The 18,746-nt window shown below is 45.0% G+C and overlaps 1 protein-coding gene across 1 annotated transcript in view; it reads right to left on the reverse strand.

The window, feature by feature from the left end:
- Window positions 1–9,270, reverse strand: part of ELOVL4 (ELOVL fatty acid elongase 4) — a 43,159-nt gene extending 33,889 nt beyond the window's left edge. Inside the window, exon 1 of the mRNA XM_053381341.1 lies at window positions 8,795–9,270. Within this exon, the coding sequence (XP_053237316.1) occupies window positions 8,795–8,885 (91 nt within the window). The 5' untranslated portion in view covers window positions 8,886–9,270. The remainder of the gene's footprint in view (window positions 1–8,794) is intronic.
- Window positions 9,271–18,746: the final 9,476 nt, after the last annotated feature.

Here is an 18,746-nt window from a genome sequence, read left to right on the forward strand (position 1 = left end):
GTGGTCATAAAGTTGACTACAGATATCTGCCCTTTAATTATAGTGACATTCCTGGAATAACTCCGCCTTAATGAACTTGAGGCCAATTGGAGGAAAATTCCAGCCACATGGCTTCTGATGCCACCACAAACCTACTTAAGTTTGACACACCAGGAGAATGAAAACTGCTGCTGCAATTTAAGGCACTCTCTCCAAACATTTGCTCACAGAATGTGAAAAACAATAGAAAAATTAATACTATTGCTACGGATACTTCCCCCTCCATACTTCTGCCACTGTAGAATTAGGGGGTGGGGGCACTAAAACTCAAAATGCATCATTTCAGAAATACGTGGTAGTAACGGCAATAATGGAAATGCAAAGGATAATATAGGGAAAGAATATTAGTTCTAGCTGAAAATATAATGAATATTTATTGCAAAAGCAATTAAATATAAATTGTCAAGGACTGGCAGGACTCTGACAAGTGCGTGACAGAGGTGGGGGAGCTGGAGGTGGACCCAGGAGAGTGGCTAGTGATTTATGGGGCTTGGGGCCAGCTGTGAAACAGGAGACAGGGTGGGGGGAAGGATCCGTGCAGTCAAAGGTGGAGGTGGGGCTGCAGGGCGGGTCACAAGCAGAGGAAGAGGTGAGGGATGGGCCAGTCGAATTGTCACCATCCCTTGCCCTGCTATCTCCTAAAACCAGAAGGGGCTTGAAGAGGGAATAAAAGCAATGACTTCTATGCAGGAGAAATTATTGGGTGGTATTCAACACTAGTCCTCCTCTAAGCAAACCTGTTGAAGTGAATGGAGATGATTAACTTAGGTTCATTGATGTCAATAGGTCTACTCTGAGTAGGACTTAGTTGACTATTGCCCTTTATTATATTAAGGAGTCTAGATTTAGTTTACGTAAAACAATTTAAGCTGCAAATACATTTTGTGGCATTTAAGAGATACTAGTGTCATTAAGAGATGCCTGTGTCATTAACTTGGACTCCTGCAGCAATAGCACCTCTGAACTGCAAGCATTCTGACCTCCTTATGTAGGCTAGGAGGGAGGACCTTCTGTATTTTATTTTCCTTCGGTTCCTTCAGTAATCATATACATGCTGTCAACTTGACCACACAACTGTTGCAATGGTCAGAGTAGGATTTTTGCAGGCACAGTAACTTGAAGGGGAGTTCTCCCTGCATTTCATTTTCAATTTGTATACCACCACCTTTCTACATCACTGTATTTAAGGCAGTTTAGAGACCGCAGAAAAGGCAAAATGTGCAACAGCAAAAATCATGTTGTCATCCTATCAATCCAAAAGTCAACAACAACAATAGCAAAATAACAAAACGCAAGAATCCAATTCACATGTGGCATTACAAGATAATGAAAATAATAATAAAACAAACAATAGAACTGAAGAATCACCATCAATTAAAACAAGTTATATCATTATAAACAACTAAGACAAACATCTGGGGAAATGAAATGCAGTGTGGCTGACCCTGTTCTGTGAAACAACATCCCTGTTGAACTGGTTAATTCAACAATACATGCTGTAGATTAAATCCTAGAAATTTTGCCAAGCTATGCTTCTCAAAACACATGAAAAACACAACACAGCATATGTCTGTCACTGAGATGAAAGGTAGTAGTGAATTGTCAAACACACAAAAATCACATGCTATATCAGAATATGGATACTTTAGTTAGGATTCCTGGATTGCAGGGGGTTGGACAACATGCCACTCGGGGTCCCTTCAAACTCTACGATTCTATGATAATACAAAATATATAAGCCTTCTGTATTAAAATGGGGTTGATGTTATAAGAATGAGGCTTTAACTCGTCATATACATAAGAACATATCCACCATGACTGCCAATTTGTTTCTGGGTCCCAATTCAAGGTGCTTATACTGGCATTTAAAACCCTAACCGACCTAGTCCTCAAATATCCTTCCCTACAGACTCTATAGGATCAGATCAGCAGAGGGTGGGTCTCTTGGTAGTTTCACTGAACTCAGAAGTTCATGGTGGTGGTGGCGTCCCAGAAGAGGGCATTCTCAGTGGCAGTAACAAGTGGATACCCCTGAAATAGCATATTTGGGAGGTGAGGAGAAGGCAGAGCTGGCACAGCACAGAATCCACCGCAACCTGAGCCAGCCTGCTAACATCATGTGATTGCAACAGCTCTGTCTCCTCTCCACCCCTTTGTGTGGTGGCAATATAGTGTTTGTCCATTGGGGCAGGTGCACTGGGCTGTTCAGCAGCTGGACTCCCCTGGTGGTTCAGGCCAATGAAATCAGGCAAAGTTGGGCAGAGGGACACATTTGCCTCATCCAAATCAGGGGTCTGGGTCATTCTTCCCAATCTTACCTGAAACTGCTATAGGGAGAATGTTATTTGTTGTTTCTTGTTATCTGAATGGTAAAAATTTGCTTAGGATCAATGCAAGCTGTCTGTCCACTTGGTCTTAGATATAACTTTGGTAATCACAGGGTGGGGAGGGAGTTTATAGTTAAGTCTGAAGCACCTCAAAATGCCTCTGGCAAGTAAAAGAACATGATCCTATGCACACTTACCTAAAAGTAAACTCCAGTGATCAGTAAGGGACTTCTGCGTAAAAAGGCCCAATAAACTTGCAATCTAATGGATCATTTTGTGTGGTGTAACACCACCAGAATTTGTTTTTTAACGTTCTATTTGGCACCTTCACTAATAACTTCTATGAACAGGGGAAAGGGCGGTCACTATTTCTTCTGTCAGCACACTCCCAAGGCTAGGTCACGTGTGAAAATGTATTGCCACAGGGCAAGAAAACTGCAAAGCACAAAGCACAATGTACTGTATCTCAGGATTAGATTTCCTGGAAAAATATATAACTGAATAATACTTCTTTAATCACCTGCAGACCTGTAGTCCTTTGAAGTGTGCACTGAGTTTCTGTTGAGAAACATCTCTCCACCCCATTCCTATCCCAGCACTATAAGCTAGGAAGGATATTGAAATGCACAGAGATCAAACTGAAGGGATGTATGAATACTGCCTCTGCAGCAATTGCTCAAAATCATGGGTGGGGAACCTGTGGCCCTCAAAATGCTGTTGGGCTTTAGCTCCCATTATCCCTGATCACTGGCAATGCTGGCCAGGACTGGTGAGAGTTGGAGTCCAATAATACCTGCAAGGCCACAGGTTTCTCCTCCTGAGGAGCAAAACAGTTCCATTTGTTCTGCTCATACAGCCATTAGCCTCCTGAGAGAACGTCCCTGCAAAACTAGAAGGAACATGGAGCAAAGTTACATTGGAGTCAAAATGCATAGCTAATCAATTACTCTACTGGCTGTAATATTAAATATTATGTGTTGGACCTATCTAGGTTAAGTCACGCTTAGAGTAAGCCCATCAAAATCAATGTGACTTGATATTTGTGATGAAACTTCAGCCTCAGTGATTTCAATGGCTCTATGCGAAGCACAACTGAGTTGGGATCCAAACCTATATTTTATCCCCGCAAATTACCACAATAAATGAGACTATGAGACAATGTGTTGTGGAAATAAGAACTCTGATTTACCCATCATACCCAATGAATGCTCAGTCAAAAACAATATAGCGGTGGCAGAGAACAAAGAAGCAGGTACAGTTCTATACCACCTTGCTTGGGCATAAGACCCAATAAACTCAGCAGCCTTATTCTGAGTGAACACGTGCAGGTATTCAGTATAGCTGCCTTCCTAAACCTGCTGACCTCCAAATATTGTGGACTACAACTTCTATCATCCGTAATTGATGGCTATCAAGGCTGGGGCTAATAGGGGTTGTATCTAAAACATCTGGAGGGTACCAGGTTGGGGAAGCCTGATGTATAGGATTTTGCTGTTGAGTTCAGTTCATTGTTCTATCATAAAACAGGATCTCCCCACCCTACTGATGGTGCAATTCAGGTGTTAAACTTGAAATGTAGGAAGAGGTACAAGAGGTACATAAAACCTAAGTTTGCATAGCAATTCTGGGGAACCTGCCAGTTGGACTGCTTTTTCAAGCATCCCAGTTTATCTTTCTATCTGGAATAGGTCAGATTATCACTGAGACCAGAACAATCCCCTTGGTGAACTGAAACTATAAAAGGGATTTATTTGTAATCTGTAAACATGAGGTTTTCTCTTTACTTGGCAACCCTTCACACACAAGCCCAAATCTGCTTCTGAGCATCAAGGGACGCTCAGCATCAAGATGCTGAGCATCTGATGTTGCGCAAAGCTATTCATACAGTACACATCTGGAAGTGCTCTCCTGTTTGATCACTGCGCTCAGATTTGCACATTGATCTCTTGCCCATATGGACCACCCCACAGATTTCAATGAAGGCACCTGATCCATACACAGAAGGTATGCATGTGTGGATTTGGTCCTTCCAATGAAATGAATGGAAAATGTTCTGGGGAGAGTTCTGTGTGCCCATTAACTTGTAGTTTGAGTTTATGGTTTTAGAAGTTCACTTCTCCCAGTAATATTATTAACTTATGATCATGCTCAAGTGCTTTGAAGTGAGGAGTCTACAGGTTAAAAACAAAAACAAAAGAGGCAAAAAATATCCTTGGACAAGGGCTCTCCTTAGTTGGAATAATGGCTGAGAATTCTTATATTTTCTTCCAGCACTACTTTTCATATTGCTTAATAACTGGGTGCATATATATTTACTATAAAGCTATGTTCATTGAATATATTGGGTCATTTTACCACTTATTCAGAACTGCTAGTCAGAAATCTGCCTTTTCAGGACTAATGCCTTTTTTAAAATAAAGTGATCACATGGAACTAAAGCCATAAAGATGCTGTATAACATTGATAATAATAACTTGGTATATATCAGTATTACTAATAATCTTTCAGAAGACTTCAGATTTATATTAACCTCCTTGTCAAGCAATAGCTGCTCAATTTCTAATTTATAAACACACACACACAATTTCACCCAACATTCTTCCTTATCTCTTACATCCTGCAGGTTCTCAACTTATAGAAAGCAAGAAATTAGAAACACAGCGAACAATTTTTGAACATTAAAGCAGCTAATTCACATTCCGCTTTACCATGATGCAATTTCTGAGCAGTCAACTTGTGACAGAAATTCATGCTACACTCTGTGATTGATGAAATCTCTTCCAGAAAGCAACTTCCAGAAAATTATCACATTGTATGAGTGATACAGTTGCATGAGTTGGCCTTGAGGGACCTAATTAGAGTTGCGAAAGAACAATAAAAAATATTTAGGAATCTGATTTTAGAAATATGAGAATGGTGAGAACAATGAAGGGAAACTGTGTAGGTGTCTGAGGGGAAAAAAAATTCATTCCTTGTGCAATGTTGCTGTGTAGTGATGTTTCCAACATGGTGAAATGTCTTATTCATTGAGCAATATTAACACATGTCAAAAGCCTTTACAATATGACTGTTGGGCAAGGCCACAGCATGGTATAATTTCAAGATGATGTGGATTGAGAAATGATGCTGCGGAGCAACAGATGATCTGATTCATCTGTTGAGTAGCATCACTGCTATTATCAAGGAGCTCTACAATCTGATAGACAAACCCACATTTTTGAAACAAAAAACACCAGTATTTGCATGCATCAGGGATTAGTATTCAGGAAATATTACAACAAGCATGAGAATGTGGCCAGGAAAATATGGAGTAAAGAGTAAAGGAGTGCCCATCCCATTGAAAGCATCATCCAACACCTCAAGCTTTCCTGACTCTCTCAGTAGCATAGACAGTGACACAGAGGTTACGCAGAGTTATAGCATATAATCATATCACAGAATTGTAGAGTTGGAAGGGACTACAAGGGTTATCTAGTCCAACCCCCTGCAATTCAGGAATCCTTTGTCCATTGTGGGGCTTCAACGCGTGACCCTGAGATTAAGAGTCTCATGCTCTACCAACTGAGACAAAATTTGCTCCATCCTTGTTCTAAAATAAAGCTTCGGAAAAGGAAGGTAACAGTTAACACTGGGTGGTAGTTAAATGCATGCTGGAAGCCCACAGGTCAATGTTGTCTTCAGCCATTAAGTATGGGGGGGGCATTAGCCACCCAGATGTTGGGACTCCAACTCCCATCAGTCCTAGCAGCATGGCCAATAGTCAGGGATGATGGGAACTGATGTCCAAAAAGATCTGGAGGGGCACAAGCTACCCACCCCTGTAGTAAATAAATAGCTATACTGTTATAAATTTAAAAACGTTGGTGCTGTATAACCAAATGATCCAGCACATTGCACTGTAATAATGTTATTTGGTGAAAGAGAAATCAATCTGCCCTAGCAGTGCCGCTACAGAACTGCATTTATTTCAAACAGTGTTGGGGTGTGGCTTCTTCAAGAACCAATTAAATGAATGGAGAGATGCAGCCGCAGTGCTTGGAGGACTCCTCCTACAGTACTGGGACATCAGGATATAAATATTATTTTGATTCTAAAAAACTGCATGCGCCGATAAGGGCTGCAAGAGCACACTCTCAGAGCTTGCTTACAAGTAATTTTGATGGATTTGGAGGCCAGTATGTTTAGGAAAGCAGTGGAATCTCATATAGTTCCTCACCCACAGCTACACCATGTCCCCACAATCTCATGGTTCTCCAAAGAGCCAAAAAATGAATAAACTAAAATGTCCTACTTTAACATTTTTAACTGGGGTGTGTGTGTTTTTTGTCACAGAGGCATCTCAGATTATGCCATACAATTGACACCTATGTATGGTAATCTCAAACAGTTGACTAAGCAAGGTAAGTTAGGCACTATTTTCTCAGCAATCTAAATGATACTGTAATTAGTATTCCCTCAAAGAGAGGAAGACAGCAGAGTGAGTCCATATCATAGCATTCTGGGCTGCTGCCAAATTCTTCCACACTAATAGTCTACCTTCTTCTATAAGAGCTGATATTTTGGCTGTTGCTGATTTGTGCGATGTAAACTCTAGCAATTCTGAGGCAAAGTAGTTATTAATTAGGACCATAAAACTACTTTGCTATTAAAACCTTGTCTTTAAAAGTTTCTTAGAGATGACTAGCGCAGCAGTTTGCTTTTATGTTAAATGAGAATCATATATAAGCACTGTAGGAATGAAAATGGCTCATTGAAAACATACAACTACAGCATTTTACTCAATCTTTTACATTTTGGGGAAATGCAGATGTTGGTTAATATATCTGAAGTATGTCTGAAAGTGAGATCAGGAGATGAAGTGCAATAATGCAGATCAAGCAAGAATGTGCTGTCTCAACTGAAAACGTAAGATTAATTTACAATCCGACAGATGGCAGAAAGGGATGGGAATAGGAACGAAGGCAGCTCATGCAATAATGAGTTACTGGGATCTATAACCAAGGCCACTTGGATTCCATAGCAGTGAAATCCATCATAGGTTCATTGTAGAGCCATCTTGGCATTCAGTAATTACCTGACAATCTTTACAGCTGTGCAGAAGTGATGCTTAAGAGTAAAACGTGTACATAAAAGACAGTCCTGCCTTCTTTAAGATAAATGCAGTCATACACATTCATTAAGTGCATCTCTGCCCTTTAATGAGTATGTATTAAAAAATATTGTTTAGTGTGTTGTTCAGGTATGCCCTTCATAAGCCTGAATTGTATGTACAAATACTGACCAACATCCTTGCCACTGCATATGTGAAGCAACTCGAAGACTGCAATCCTATGCCCATTTACCTGGGAGTAAATCTCACTGACCTAAGTGGGACTGACTTCTATTGCACAGTACCTTTCTGACTCTTTGGCCTTCTTCCAAATTCCAGCTGTAGCTATTTTATTACTGATCCTACTTGATGGATATTGATCTATCCAGCATCAATTCTGCAATAACATCTCATCTCGAAAATGGGGAGGGGAAGGGGAAGGGGGGAAAAGCCTACACCTTATAAAATGAAATGTGAGACCGGGCCTTGAACTCCATTTCATTTAAATTAAATAAATCACACATAGCCATCTGACGAAACTCTGCTATAACATTCAGATTACAAGCAATTAACATGGTTACCATCGCAGCCAAGTCTCCAGTACAAAGGAATTGGAATCAGTCACAATGGGGTAGGGAATCTGTTTACATTTAATATATACAGTATCTGTATATGTATGTTTATGTATGCATATTTGCAGTTTCCACCCAATATTCAGGCAGCTGCGTGAGAGCTGCTGGAAGAAAACCTTATGCAGCAAACTTAAACGGAGCCTGCTCCTCCTGCTGCACTTCTAGCTGGCGGTCCCCCTAAGGGGAATGACGGTGAAGTGAAAAGAAAAAGAAGAAAGACCACACCGAAAACATCCACTTTCAGAGCTATTGGCTGCTGGGGGTGGGGTGGGGGGGAGAGCGCTTAAACAGGCCCCATCTAAAGCCAGATCCAGATCCGCGTCGCAACCTTCCTTCCAGACCCGCTTTCCCAGAAGCCACGGAGCCATTTTGACCGCTGTGTGACAGTGACAGCAGGCGAGGAATTGGAGACGGGGTGCGGGTGGGGGCTGCTGCCTGGCCGTCCTTTTGCGGCCTGGACGAGGGAAGGGGATGCAGGGAGACGGGGATGGAGCTGAGGCGGCGGGATCAGCAAGGAGGAGGAGGCGGCGTCGGCAGGTGCTTTGTGGCCAGCCAGGCGCGCTAAGAGGATGCAACTTGGCCTGGGATAAGGAGCCTGCAGGGAGCGCGGCTGCGGAGAAGGAGGCTGCGGGGAGCTTAACAAAGGCTTGGCAGCGCGTCGCTTGGCCGGCCGGCCGGCCGGCGGGCGCGCACACGGGCTCGGTTACCTCGGATGGTCCAGGTCCAGCGGTAGAACTCCAAGGTGTCGTTCACCACGTTGGCGATGAGGCCCGGCTCCCCGGCGGCGGAGTGGCCCATGGCTGGCTGGCTGGCTGGCTGGCAGGCAGGGCAAGCGAGCGAGCGAGCGAGCGAGCAGCGGCGGCGGCGGCGGCAGAGGAGCCGGCGGGACTGGTCGGGGCGCGCGCGCGTCTGTCGCTGTGCGCCGGGGCTGCTGCTGCTGCCGCTACTGCTGCTGTTCTTGCTGAGAATGAAATTTAAATCTCTGTCTCTGGGTATCTATCTGCAGGCCCCGCCTCGCTTCAGACGACTCCCGTGCCCGGGGCCAGGGAGGGAGGGAAAAGGCAGAAGAACAGGCGCCGAGGCTGAGGCACCTTGGGATGGAGAGGGGCGCTTAGCTCGGCTTGCGTCACGTGGCCGTCGCCTTTCCCGGGGGCAGCGCACAAAGCGCCCGTCCAGGCGCACGCGCACAGACCCGGGGCGGGGGCGCGCGCGCTCGGAGCTGAACCACCTGCTTTATTGATCACGGCGGGGGCGGGATTGCTTGGTCTCTTCGCTCGATCCCAGTGCGGGGCGTCCATAAGGCCAGACGCATAAGGCCCCCATTGCAGCGGCTGGCGTGGGTGGGTTTCCCCGGTTGCCATGTCTTGACCAGCTGCCACGGAGGAGCGCTGGCACTGGGGGACCCTTCAGGCGGTGTGACCCCCCACACCCCAAAAGAGACCATGTCGCCCCACTCCTTTGCCTGTTTATTTATATTCCTTTCCACCAAGCCACTCCGATTGGCATGCACCCTCCTCCCGCCCTTGGTACGCATGTTGAATCCTCACGATAGGCCTGTGAGATAGGTTGCGCCGAGAGACCTCAATGGGGATTTGTTGCCTTTTTCACAAAAGCAACTCGAAGCGACTAAATGTAGAAACAAACGTTTGAAACTATTGGTAGAAGAAGAAAATAAGGACCTTTTGGGGGTCTTTTGACTCCAGAGTGATCTTGATTCTGCACTTGTGGCAGCTCCAGCTGAAGTAGCGAGTGCCACTGTTGAGAATGTGTAGTGGGATCAGGTTCCGCTTGCGCAATCCGCTGCTGTGGGCACTGTGCTGGCAGCATTTAGCCACATGCCCTCTAGACATTTAGCCACATGCCCTCTATTTCTCCATAACATAATTATCAGGTGAGGGCCACCTTTCCTGGCTTATTAAATCTAGCAGAAGCGGGCTGACTTGGTTGGGTCCACAGTGTAGTTAAACACTTCATTACCTGTGGGTGTGGTGCAACAGTTCCCAAAGAAACCAACTCTGGACCCCTTAGACTACCAGTCCATGACACAGATTAGTTTGACCCATTCCAATTTGGGTTCAGGCCTGGCCGCAGGACTGTGTCGGGCTTGGTCACCCTGATGGATGGCCTTTGCAGAGAGTGGGACAGGAAGAGTGAGACCTTGCTGCTACTGCTTCTGGATCTCTTATTGGAATTTGATACCATCCATCGACCATGGCGTCTTCCTGGACTGGCTCCAAGGAAATGGGAATTGGGGGCACTGTACTACAGTGGTTCTAATCCCACCTTTGGGACCGTGTCCAGAAAGTAGCATCGGGAGAGTGCTTTTCAGCCCCCTGGTGTCACAGGCAGGGGCAATGCGTTGTGTTTTGTCACCTGAGGCGAAATGGGAAGCTGTGACCTCACCCTGCCGCCACTGGGGTGCATGGCAGCGCCCACAAAGCTGTGACGATAATGGTGGGTTCCAGCAAGATCTCACAGAGTGTACTGATTGTGAGATGTCTTTGGAAGCTGCCGCCACCTCATAGGCAGCTCGGCCCTGGCTGCAGGACATGATTTTATCTCCAAGGCTATTTAATATGAACATGAAGGTCACTGGTTGGCTTGGGGGCAAGGTGCCGCCAGAATGCAAATGCACCCCGCTCTATTTCTCCTTTACATAATTATCAGGCGAGGCCATACAGTCCCTGAATGCAATGGGACAACAGATGAAGCAAGCTGAGCTGCCAAGACAGAGGTATTGTGGGTAGGCAGTTCCCATATCTAAGAAATGGGTCAACTCCCTACCCTGGACTCCCCCGAAGGAGCAGGTTCGCAGCTTGGGGTGCTTCTGCATCCAGCTCTGCCACAGGAGTCTCAGGTAGCCTCAGTGGCCAGAAGCATTTGGTACGACAGCTATGACCATTCCTGAACTGGGAAAACTTGGCCACAGGATTTCATGAATTGGTTACTTCAAGACTGGGTTACTGTAATGCACTGTGTGTGGGGCTTCCCTTGCGCTGGAGCCGCAAACTGCAGTTAGTGAAGAATACTTCAGCATGACTGCTGACAGGAGCAAGGCCTTGTCAGCATATAACACGTGTGCTAAGAGATCTGCACTGGCTGCTAATCTGCGACTGGGCCACGCTCAAGGTGTTCCTATTGGTATACAAAGCCCTTAAGGACTTGGGATCAGTTTACCTGTGAGATCACCTTATCCCCATATATTCCCTCTTGACCACTTTGTTCTGTGGAAGTAGCACTGCTACAAGTGCCACATAATATCATCCCCAAATCTGTAAGAAATCGATCTTTTAGTGTGACGGCATCTACACTTCGGAATTCCCTGCCTATTGACATCAAGCAGGTGACATCACTGTCCTTTTTTTTTAGGGACCTGATAATTTTTAAAAAAAATTCTTTAGACAAGCCTACCCAGATATCTAGAATGCTGATATGTTTTTAGGTTTGTTGCTGGAAATTTAAAATTGTTTTTACTGATAATATAATTGTGATGATCATGGCGTACAGCTGATGAAAACCCCAAATTAACAATCTCAGAAAATTAGAATATTAAATGAAATCAGCAAAACAAGGACTGCAAATAGAGCAATATTGGACCTCTGAGAAGTAGAAACATGCACATGTACTCAGTACTTAGTTTGGGCCCCTTTTGCTTCAATCAAGGTCTGATGTCTCTCATCTTTCTCTTGGCAATGCCCCATGGATTCTCTATGGGGTTCAGGTCAGGCGAGTTTGCTGGCCAATCAAGCACAGTAATCCCATGGGCATTGAACCAGGTTTTGGTACTTTTGGCAGTGTGGGCAGGTGACAAAGTCCTGCTGGAAAATGAAATCAGCATCCCCATAAAGCTCGTCTGTGGAAGGAAGCATGAAGTGCTCCAAAATCTCCTGGTAGACAGCTGCGTTGACCCTGGACTTAATGAAGCACAGTAGACCAACACCAGCTGATGACATGGCTCCCCAAATCTCTTTTCTGATGAGAGCAGCTTTTGCATCTCATTTGGAAACCAAGGACCCAGAGTCTGGAGGAAGACTGGGGAGGCACACAATGCCAGATGCTTGAAGTCCAATGTGAAGTTTCCACAGTCTGTGCTGATTTGGGGAGCCATGTCATCAGCTGGTGTTGGTCTACTGTGCTTCATTAAGTCCAGGGTCAACGCAGCCATCTACCAGGAGATTTTGGAGCACTTCATGCTTCCTTCCGCAGACAAGCTTTATGGGGAAGCTGGCCATGGGTTGGCCACATTCTCTTATGGTCAATCTCTGGGGTGGGGTGGGGGTGAATGCCAGTAGTGATTGGGGCCAGAGGCAAATGTGGGTGGAGGAAATGGTGCAATTCCCAACCTTGAAGAGTAGGGATATACATTCCATCCATGGAGAAGAACGCCTACTCAACTGATAAACATGGTGATGCCACACCAGTCCATCTATACTCTGGACAATCCACTTCACAGCATCCTTTGTTGTCTGCATCATCCTTTGAACTTGGCCATTTGCTTGAGGATAATGAGGTGCAATGGCGACAGCTTGGATAAGGTGGTCCACAAATTCACTGAACTCCATTGATATGAACACAGACCCATTGTCAGAGGCTACAGCATCTGGCAATCCATGTGTTGCAAATAATTGTTGCAAGGTTGTGATGGTTGCAGCAGATGTTTGAGATGGGACTAAGAGCCCTTCAAGCCTTTTTGAGAAGGAATTCACCACAGTCAAGAAGTTAGTCCCTTGAAATGGTCCTGCAAAATCAATATTGTCTTGACCATCTCATGGGAACATAGATGTCTTTGGTAGGTTATGCCAAGTAGCCTGGCATGTGCTGCACTCATTTACAATCTTTACAAAGTTAGAGTCAATTCCAGGTCACCGGACATAGCTATTATCCAATGCTTTCATGCATATGATTCATGCATACGCTGCACAAAGCGTGGGCAAGATGGTTTGACAATTACATTCTAGGATAACAACATGGTTTATCCATAAAATACATCCTTTATGAGCAGACAGCTCATGTTGGTGGCTAGTGAATAACTTGAACTCATCAGACAGTTTTGCAACTGACCACCCACACCACCCCCAGAAAGACACGAAGTACTAGAAGATCTGAAGAAGTTACTACTGCAGCTTGATCAGGTTGCAGAGGTGCACATGGAAGGGCTTCCAACATCAAAACTTCCACTGGAGGTAGCACATCACAATCTGGTTTCCATAATGGCATATGGCTCAGGGCATCAGCCTTAGAAATTGTTCTTCCTGACTTGTAGACTTGTAGATCATCATGGGTTTGGCCTGGGTGTTCATCAGCATGTGGAGGATACCCAGGTCTACCTCTCTTTTAAATCAGAACCAGTGAAGGCGGTAAAGGTCCTGTGTGAGTGACTGGAGGCGGTTGATGGATGCAGGGCAGCTAACAGATTGAAGTTGAATCCTGACAAGACAGAAGTACTGTTTTGGGGGGACAGGGGGCAGGCAGGTGTGGCGGACTCCCTGGTCCTGAATGGGGTAACTGTGCCCCCAAAGGACCAGGTGCGCAGCCTGGGAGTAATTTTGGACTCGCAGCAGTCCATGGAGGCACAAGCCAATTCTGTGTCCAGAGCAGCTGTCTACCATTTCCATCTGGTACACAGGCTGAGACCCTACCTGCCCATGGACTGCCTTGCCAGGGTGGAGAAAAATCTAGTTATCTCCTGCTTGGACTACTGCAATGGACTCTACATGGGGCTACCTTTGAAGGTGACCTGGAAACTACAACTAATCCAGAATGCGGCAGCTACACTGGTGACTGGGAGTAGCTGCCAAGACCACATAACACCAGTCCTGAAAAACCTACATTGGCTCCCAGTACGTTTCCGAGCACAATTCAAAGTGTTGGTGCTGACCTTTAACAGCCCTAAACGGATTTGGCCCAGTATACCTGAAGGAGCATCTCCATCCCCATCGTTCAGCCTGGACATTGAAGTCCAGCTCCGAGGGCTTTCTGGCAGTTCCCTCACTGTGAGAAGTGAGGCTACAGGGAGGCTACAGGGAACCAGACAGAGGGCTTTCTCGGTAGTGGCGAACACCCTGTGGAATGCCCTCCCATCAGATGGCAAGGAAATAAACAACTATCTGACTTTTAAAAGACATCTGAAGGCATCCCTGTTTAGGGAAGTTTTTAGGTATGAATAATAAATAATAATTATTATTATATGGACAAGTGTATTGTCATAAAAACTGAGCAAAAGACTCCAGCACAGAATGCATAGGCTTATTGATACGGTGTAAGTGGCTTATTCCCTGTGCACTTGCAATCTCTTAAAGTCTCACCTTATCATTAGGCTTAATAGTGGCACTATTGGTGCAGCCTACTGGGTTTGTCTAACTGGTTCAAAGACTTATTGTTTGCTGCGATGCTCAAGATCTCCCTCAATTTTTTTCCTTGCAAGGCAAAAGACAAGTTTCTGGGCTTCATGTGAGTTTATGCAATAATTGGATCCAGATGGAATGACACTGACTCCCTGTTGTAAGCTCCCAGTTCCTCAGAGAAAACACTGGGAAATCTGTTGACAACTTGGCTTGCAGTGATGCCATGAATTCCTTGGACACTGATTCCTAGTGGTCCGATTCAGTTCCTTCCCAAGAGGCTCTCACACTGTCCCTTTGCAATGTTGAGTGGAAGCTTCCCTTTGAAAGAGTCATACAGCACATTCACATCACAGCTTCTAGCAGTGTCAACCACCTTCTCATTGTAATCACAAAGTATACTTGTTGGCCTCAACTCTGGCAACGGATCCCGAGATAAAATGTGATGAAAGGCATCTTTATTGATTATTGATAATCCAGAACCAGAATCCATTTTCAATTATGAGTACATCTGGAAAAATTGCAGAATCCATAGGCATGCTGAAACTGATACAACTTCTGGACTTCACCGCCATACAGTCAGGATCTATTGCAGTTCCTAGTGGATTTTAAATGGTATACTTGCTCAAGTTGGCCATAATTTTTGCAAAATCTGCACTAAGTGTCCTTGAATTTGCAAAGAGAGTGTTGATGCAAACCTCCACAGCCTGTGCTGGGCTTGGTAGGCCTGGTTTTATCCGCAGATGATATGGGGGGATACATTTCCTGTGTTCTGTTGACCCTACTGCTACATGTTCTCTGCCTGCTTGCTATGAACAGCATTTCTTTTCAAATCTGTCCCTGTAATTTCTGTAACATGTAGTGATGCAGTGTCACTGGGTAGGGCCTTCTCTTGAGCCAATATAAATGACAAATTTGGCAGTGTTGAAGCGCTTCATCATAAACACCACAAACAAGGCGATATCATTCCTAGCATGCCATCTACGAAACCCTCAAAACTGCACTTGAGACAGTGTAGCTCTGCAATAGAAGCAGTAATGCTATGGGGGGAGGGTAGAATCCCTGTGACCCACATGTATGAACATGGGGCTAAGCTTTGGTGACCTCTAGGTTGGATTGTTGCAATGCGTCATGCATGGGGCTGTCTCTGAAGATACTCAGAATCTTCAACTGGTGCAAAATTCAATGGCCAGATTACTCACCAGAACAAGACATATATTGAGCATATAACACCAATCCTGGCCCAACTGCACTGGCTGCCAATTAGTTTCTGGGCCCAATTCAAAGTGCTAGTGTTGACCTATAAGGCCTTACATGGCTCAGGACCTCAATACTTTATACAGACTGACCCGGACCCTGTGCTTGTCATCCAAGACAAGCTCTATGTCCCCTCTCTCCAAGAGGTTTGTAGAATGCTCTCTTCAGAGAGGCTTGCCTGGTGCCACCATTATATGTTTTGAGGCGCCAGGCAAAAACATTCCTCTTTACCCTTGCATTCGGCTATTAAATAATCTATAGCATGTTAAATATGTGTGTGGGGAGGGGACTGTTATTATGATTCTTTTATCATTATGCTGTCTATCATTATGCTATGTGTTATGTTTTTATTATTATGCTCTGTTGTTAATGTTGTACACCACCCTGGGTGATAAATTGGGAAAATAATATCCAATAATAAATAAGAATGTGTGGCATGAACATAGACATCCTGGCTTTAATAGCAGTGAAACAGGAAGAGAATAGCAGATCAGCAATTTCAAAGGAGGGGCCTCAAAATGTAGGCCTTGAAGGATTCTTATCTAGTCCTGTTGACAGAGTGCTTCCAATAATTATACATTATTCTTGGCAAGGTTAAGGAATAGGTCAAGGGCTTGTCTATCTAAAAGGTGTTAATATGGCTGAAGTCATGCGTCATATCTGTCTGGGAGCAGGAAGATGAATCATTCAGAACCATACAATTTTCTCAAGAAGGTAATCTGATGCTTATGGGAAACCCACATACAGGACCAATTGGAGCACTTAACACCTAATAGGCATTTTTGAAATCTGGTGAGATAAGACTCAAGACTGGAATGTAGAAATTGAGGGGTATAACCCGTTCAAAAGGAATAGACCGAACAGGAAGGGAGGAAGAGGAGTATACGTAAAGGATGTGTACACTTGTGAAGAGATCCATTACCTGGAGCACAGAAGGCAGATATGGGTACAAATTGTAGGAGAAAGAAATAGCAGTGACCTTACTGTGCAGGTCTGCTATTGACCACCAAACAAGACTGAAGACTTGGATGATGCCTTCCTAGAGCAGATTACCAAGCATTCAAAAAGGAGAGATACAGTAGTCATGGGAGACTTCAACTCCCTTGATATCTATTGGGACTCAAACTCTGCCAAAAATGTAAGGTTCAACAAATTCCTCTATTGCCTTGATGTCAGTTTCATTTCCCAGAAGGTGGAAGGAGCAACAAGAGGATCATCTAACTTGAACCTGGTCCTCACCAACAGGGAGTAACTGATTGATGAAGTGGAGGTACTGGGGAACTTGAGAGGAAGTGATCATGACCTCCTGATTTCATGATACAGTGGCAAGGGAAAGTTGAGTGTAGATGGACATGCACTCTGGACTTTAAGAAGGCAAAGAACTACTGGGTGAGATCCCATGGTCAGAAATACTCAGAAGGGAGTCCAAGGTGGATGGGAGTTTCTTAAAGGTAATTTTTTTAAGGCACAAATGCAGGCAATTTCAACAAGAATGAAAAGTGGGAGGCATCTAAAGAAACCGGTGTGGCTGTATAAGGAGCTTAGAGATGAGCGAAGATATAAGAAGTGGAAGAAGGGGGAAATCATGAAGGAGGAGTATACAAAAGTAGCCACAGTTGCAGGGAGAAGTCGGGCAGGCGGGACAAAGCTCAGAACGATCTCAAGCTTGCAAGAGAGGTTAAAAATAATTTTAAAAGATTTCTTCAGCTATGTTTGAAACAAGAGGAAATACAAGCAAGTGGTAGGTTCTCTGCATAGAGAAGATGGAGAAATGCTACTTGGTAACAGAGAGAAGTCAGAACTGCTCAACACCTAAAGGTAAAGGTAAAGGTACCCCTGCCCGTACAGGCCAGTCTTGACAGACTCTAGGGTTGTACGCCCATCTCACTTAAGAGGCCGGGGGCCAGCGCTGTCCGGAGACACTTCCGGGTCACGTGGCCAGCGTGACAAAGCTGCATCTGGCGAGCCAGCGCAGCACACGGAAACGCCGTTTACCTTCCCGCTGGTAAGCGGTCCCTATTTATCTACTTGCACCCGGGGGTGCTTTCGAACTGCTAGGTTGGCAGGCGCTGGGACCGAGCAACGGGAGCGCACCCCGCCGCGGGGATTCGAACCGCCGACCTTTCGATCGGCAAGCCCTAGGCGCTGAGGCTTTTACCCACAGCGCCACCCGCGTCCCATCGCTCAACACCTACTTCGCCCAAAAAGAAAGCAGTGTTCAACCTGGTGATAAACAGAATACATGATGGAAGGAGGAAGCTGCAGCCCAAGACATGAAAAGAGGTTGTAAGGGAACACTTACCAGTAGCTACTTTAAATGAATTCAGATCTCCAGGGTCTGATGAGCTGCATCCAAGGCTACTAAAGGAGCTTGTGGATGTAATCTCAGAGCCTGTCTATTATCTATGAGAATTCCTGGAGAACAGGTGAGGTCTCTGCAGACTGGAGGTGGGCAGATATTGTCCCTATCTTCAAAAAGGGCGGGAAAGAAGACCTAGGTAACTACCAACCGGTGAGCTTGACAGTGATACCAGGAAAGGTCCTAGAACAGATAATTAAACAGCCTTTGAGCACTTAGGAAAGGATGCTGTGATTACTAAGACCCAGCATGGGTTTCTCAAAAACAAGTCATGCCAGACAAATCTAACTTCTTTTTTTGATAAAGTTACAAGCTTGGTGGATTAGGGGAATGCTGTGGACGTAGTGTATATTGATTTCAGCAAGACTTTTGACAAAGTCCCCCATAATATTCTTGCAGAGAAGCTGGTAAAATGTGGGCTAGATGAGGTAGCTGTTAGGTGGATTTGTAGCTGGTTTACTGACTGAACCCAAAGAGTACTCAATAATGGTTCCTTATCATCTTGGGGAAAAACTGACAAGTGGGGCACCACAGGGTGCTGTCTTGGGACCGTTGTTGTTTAACATCTTCATAAATGACCTGAAGGAAGGAATTGAGGGGGTGCTCATTAAATTTGCAGATGACTAAACTGGGAGGGATAGCTAGGACAGAGTGGGGGATTCAAGATGCCCTTCAATCTGTTGATTGAAGAACTGGGCCCAA

Source organism: Podarcis raffonei, chromosome 3 (assembly GCF_027172205.1).
Source record: "Podarcis raffonei isolate rPodRaf1 chromosome 3, rPodRaf1.pri, whole genome shotgun sequence".
In the NCBI taxonomy this organism is placed as follows: Eukaryota; Metazoa; Chordata; class Lepidosauria; order Squamata; family Lacertidae; genus Podarcis; species Podarcis raffonei.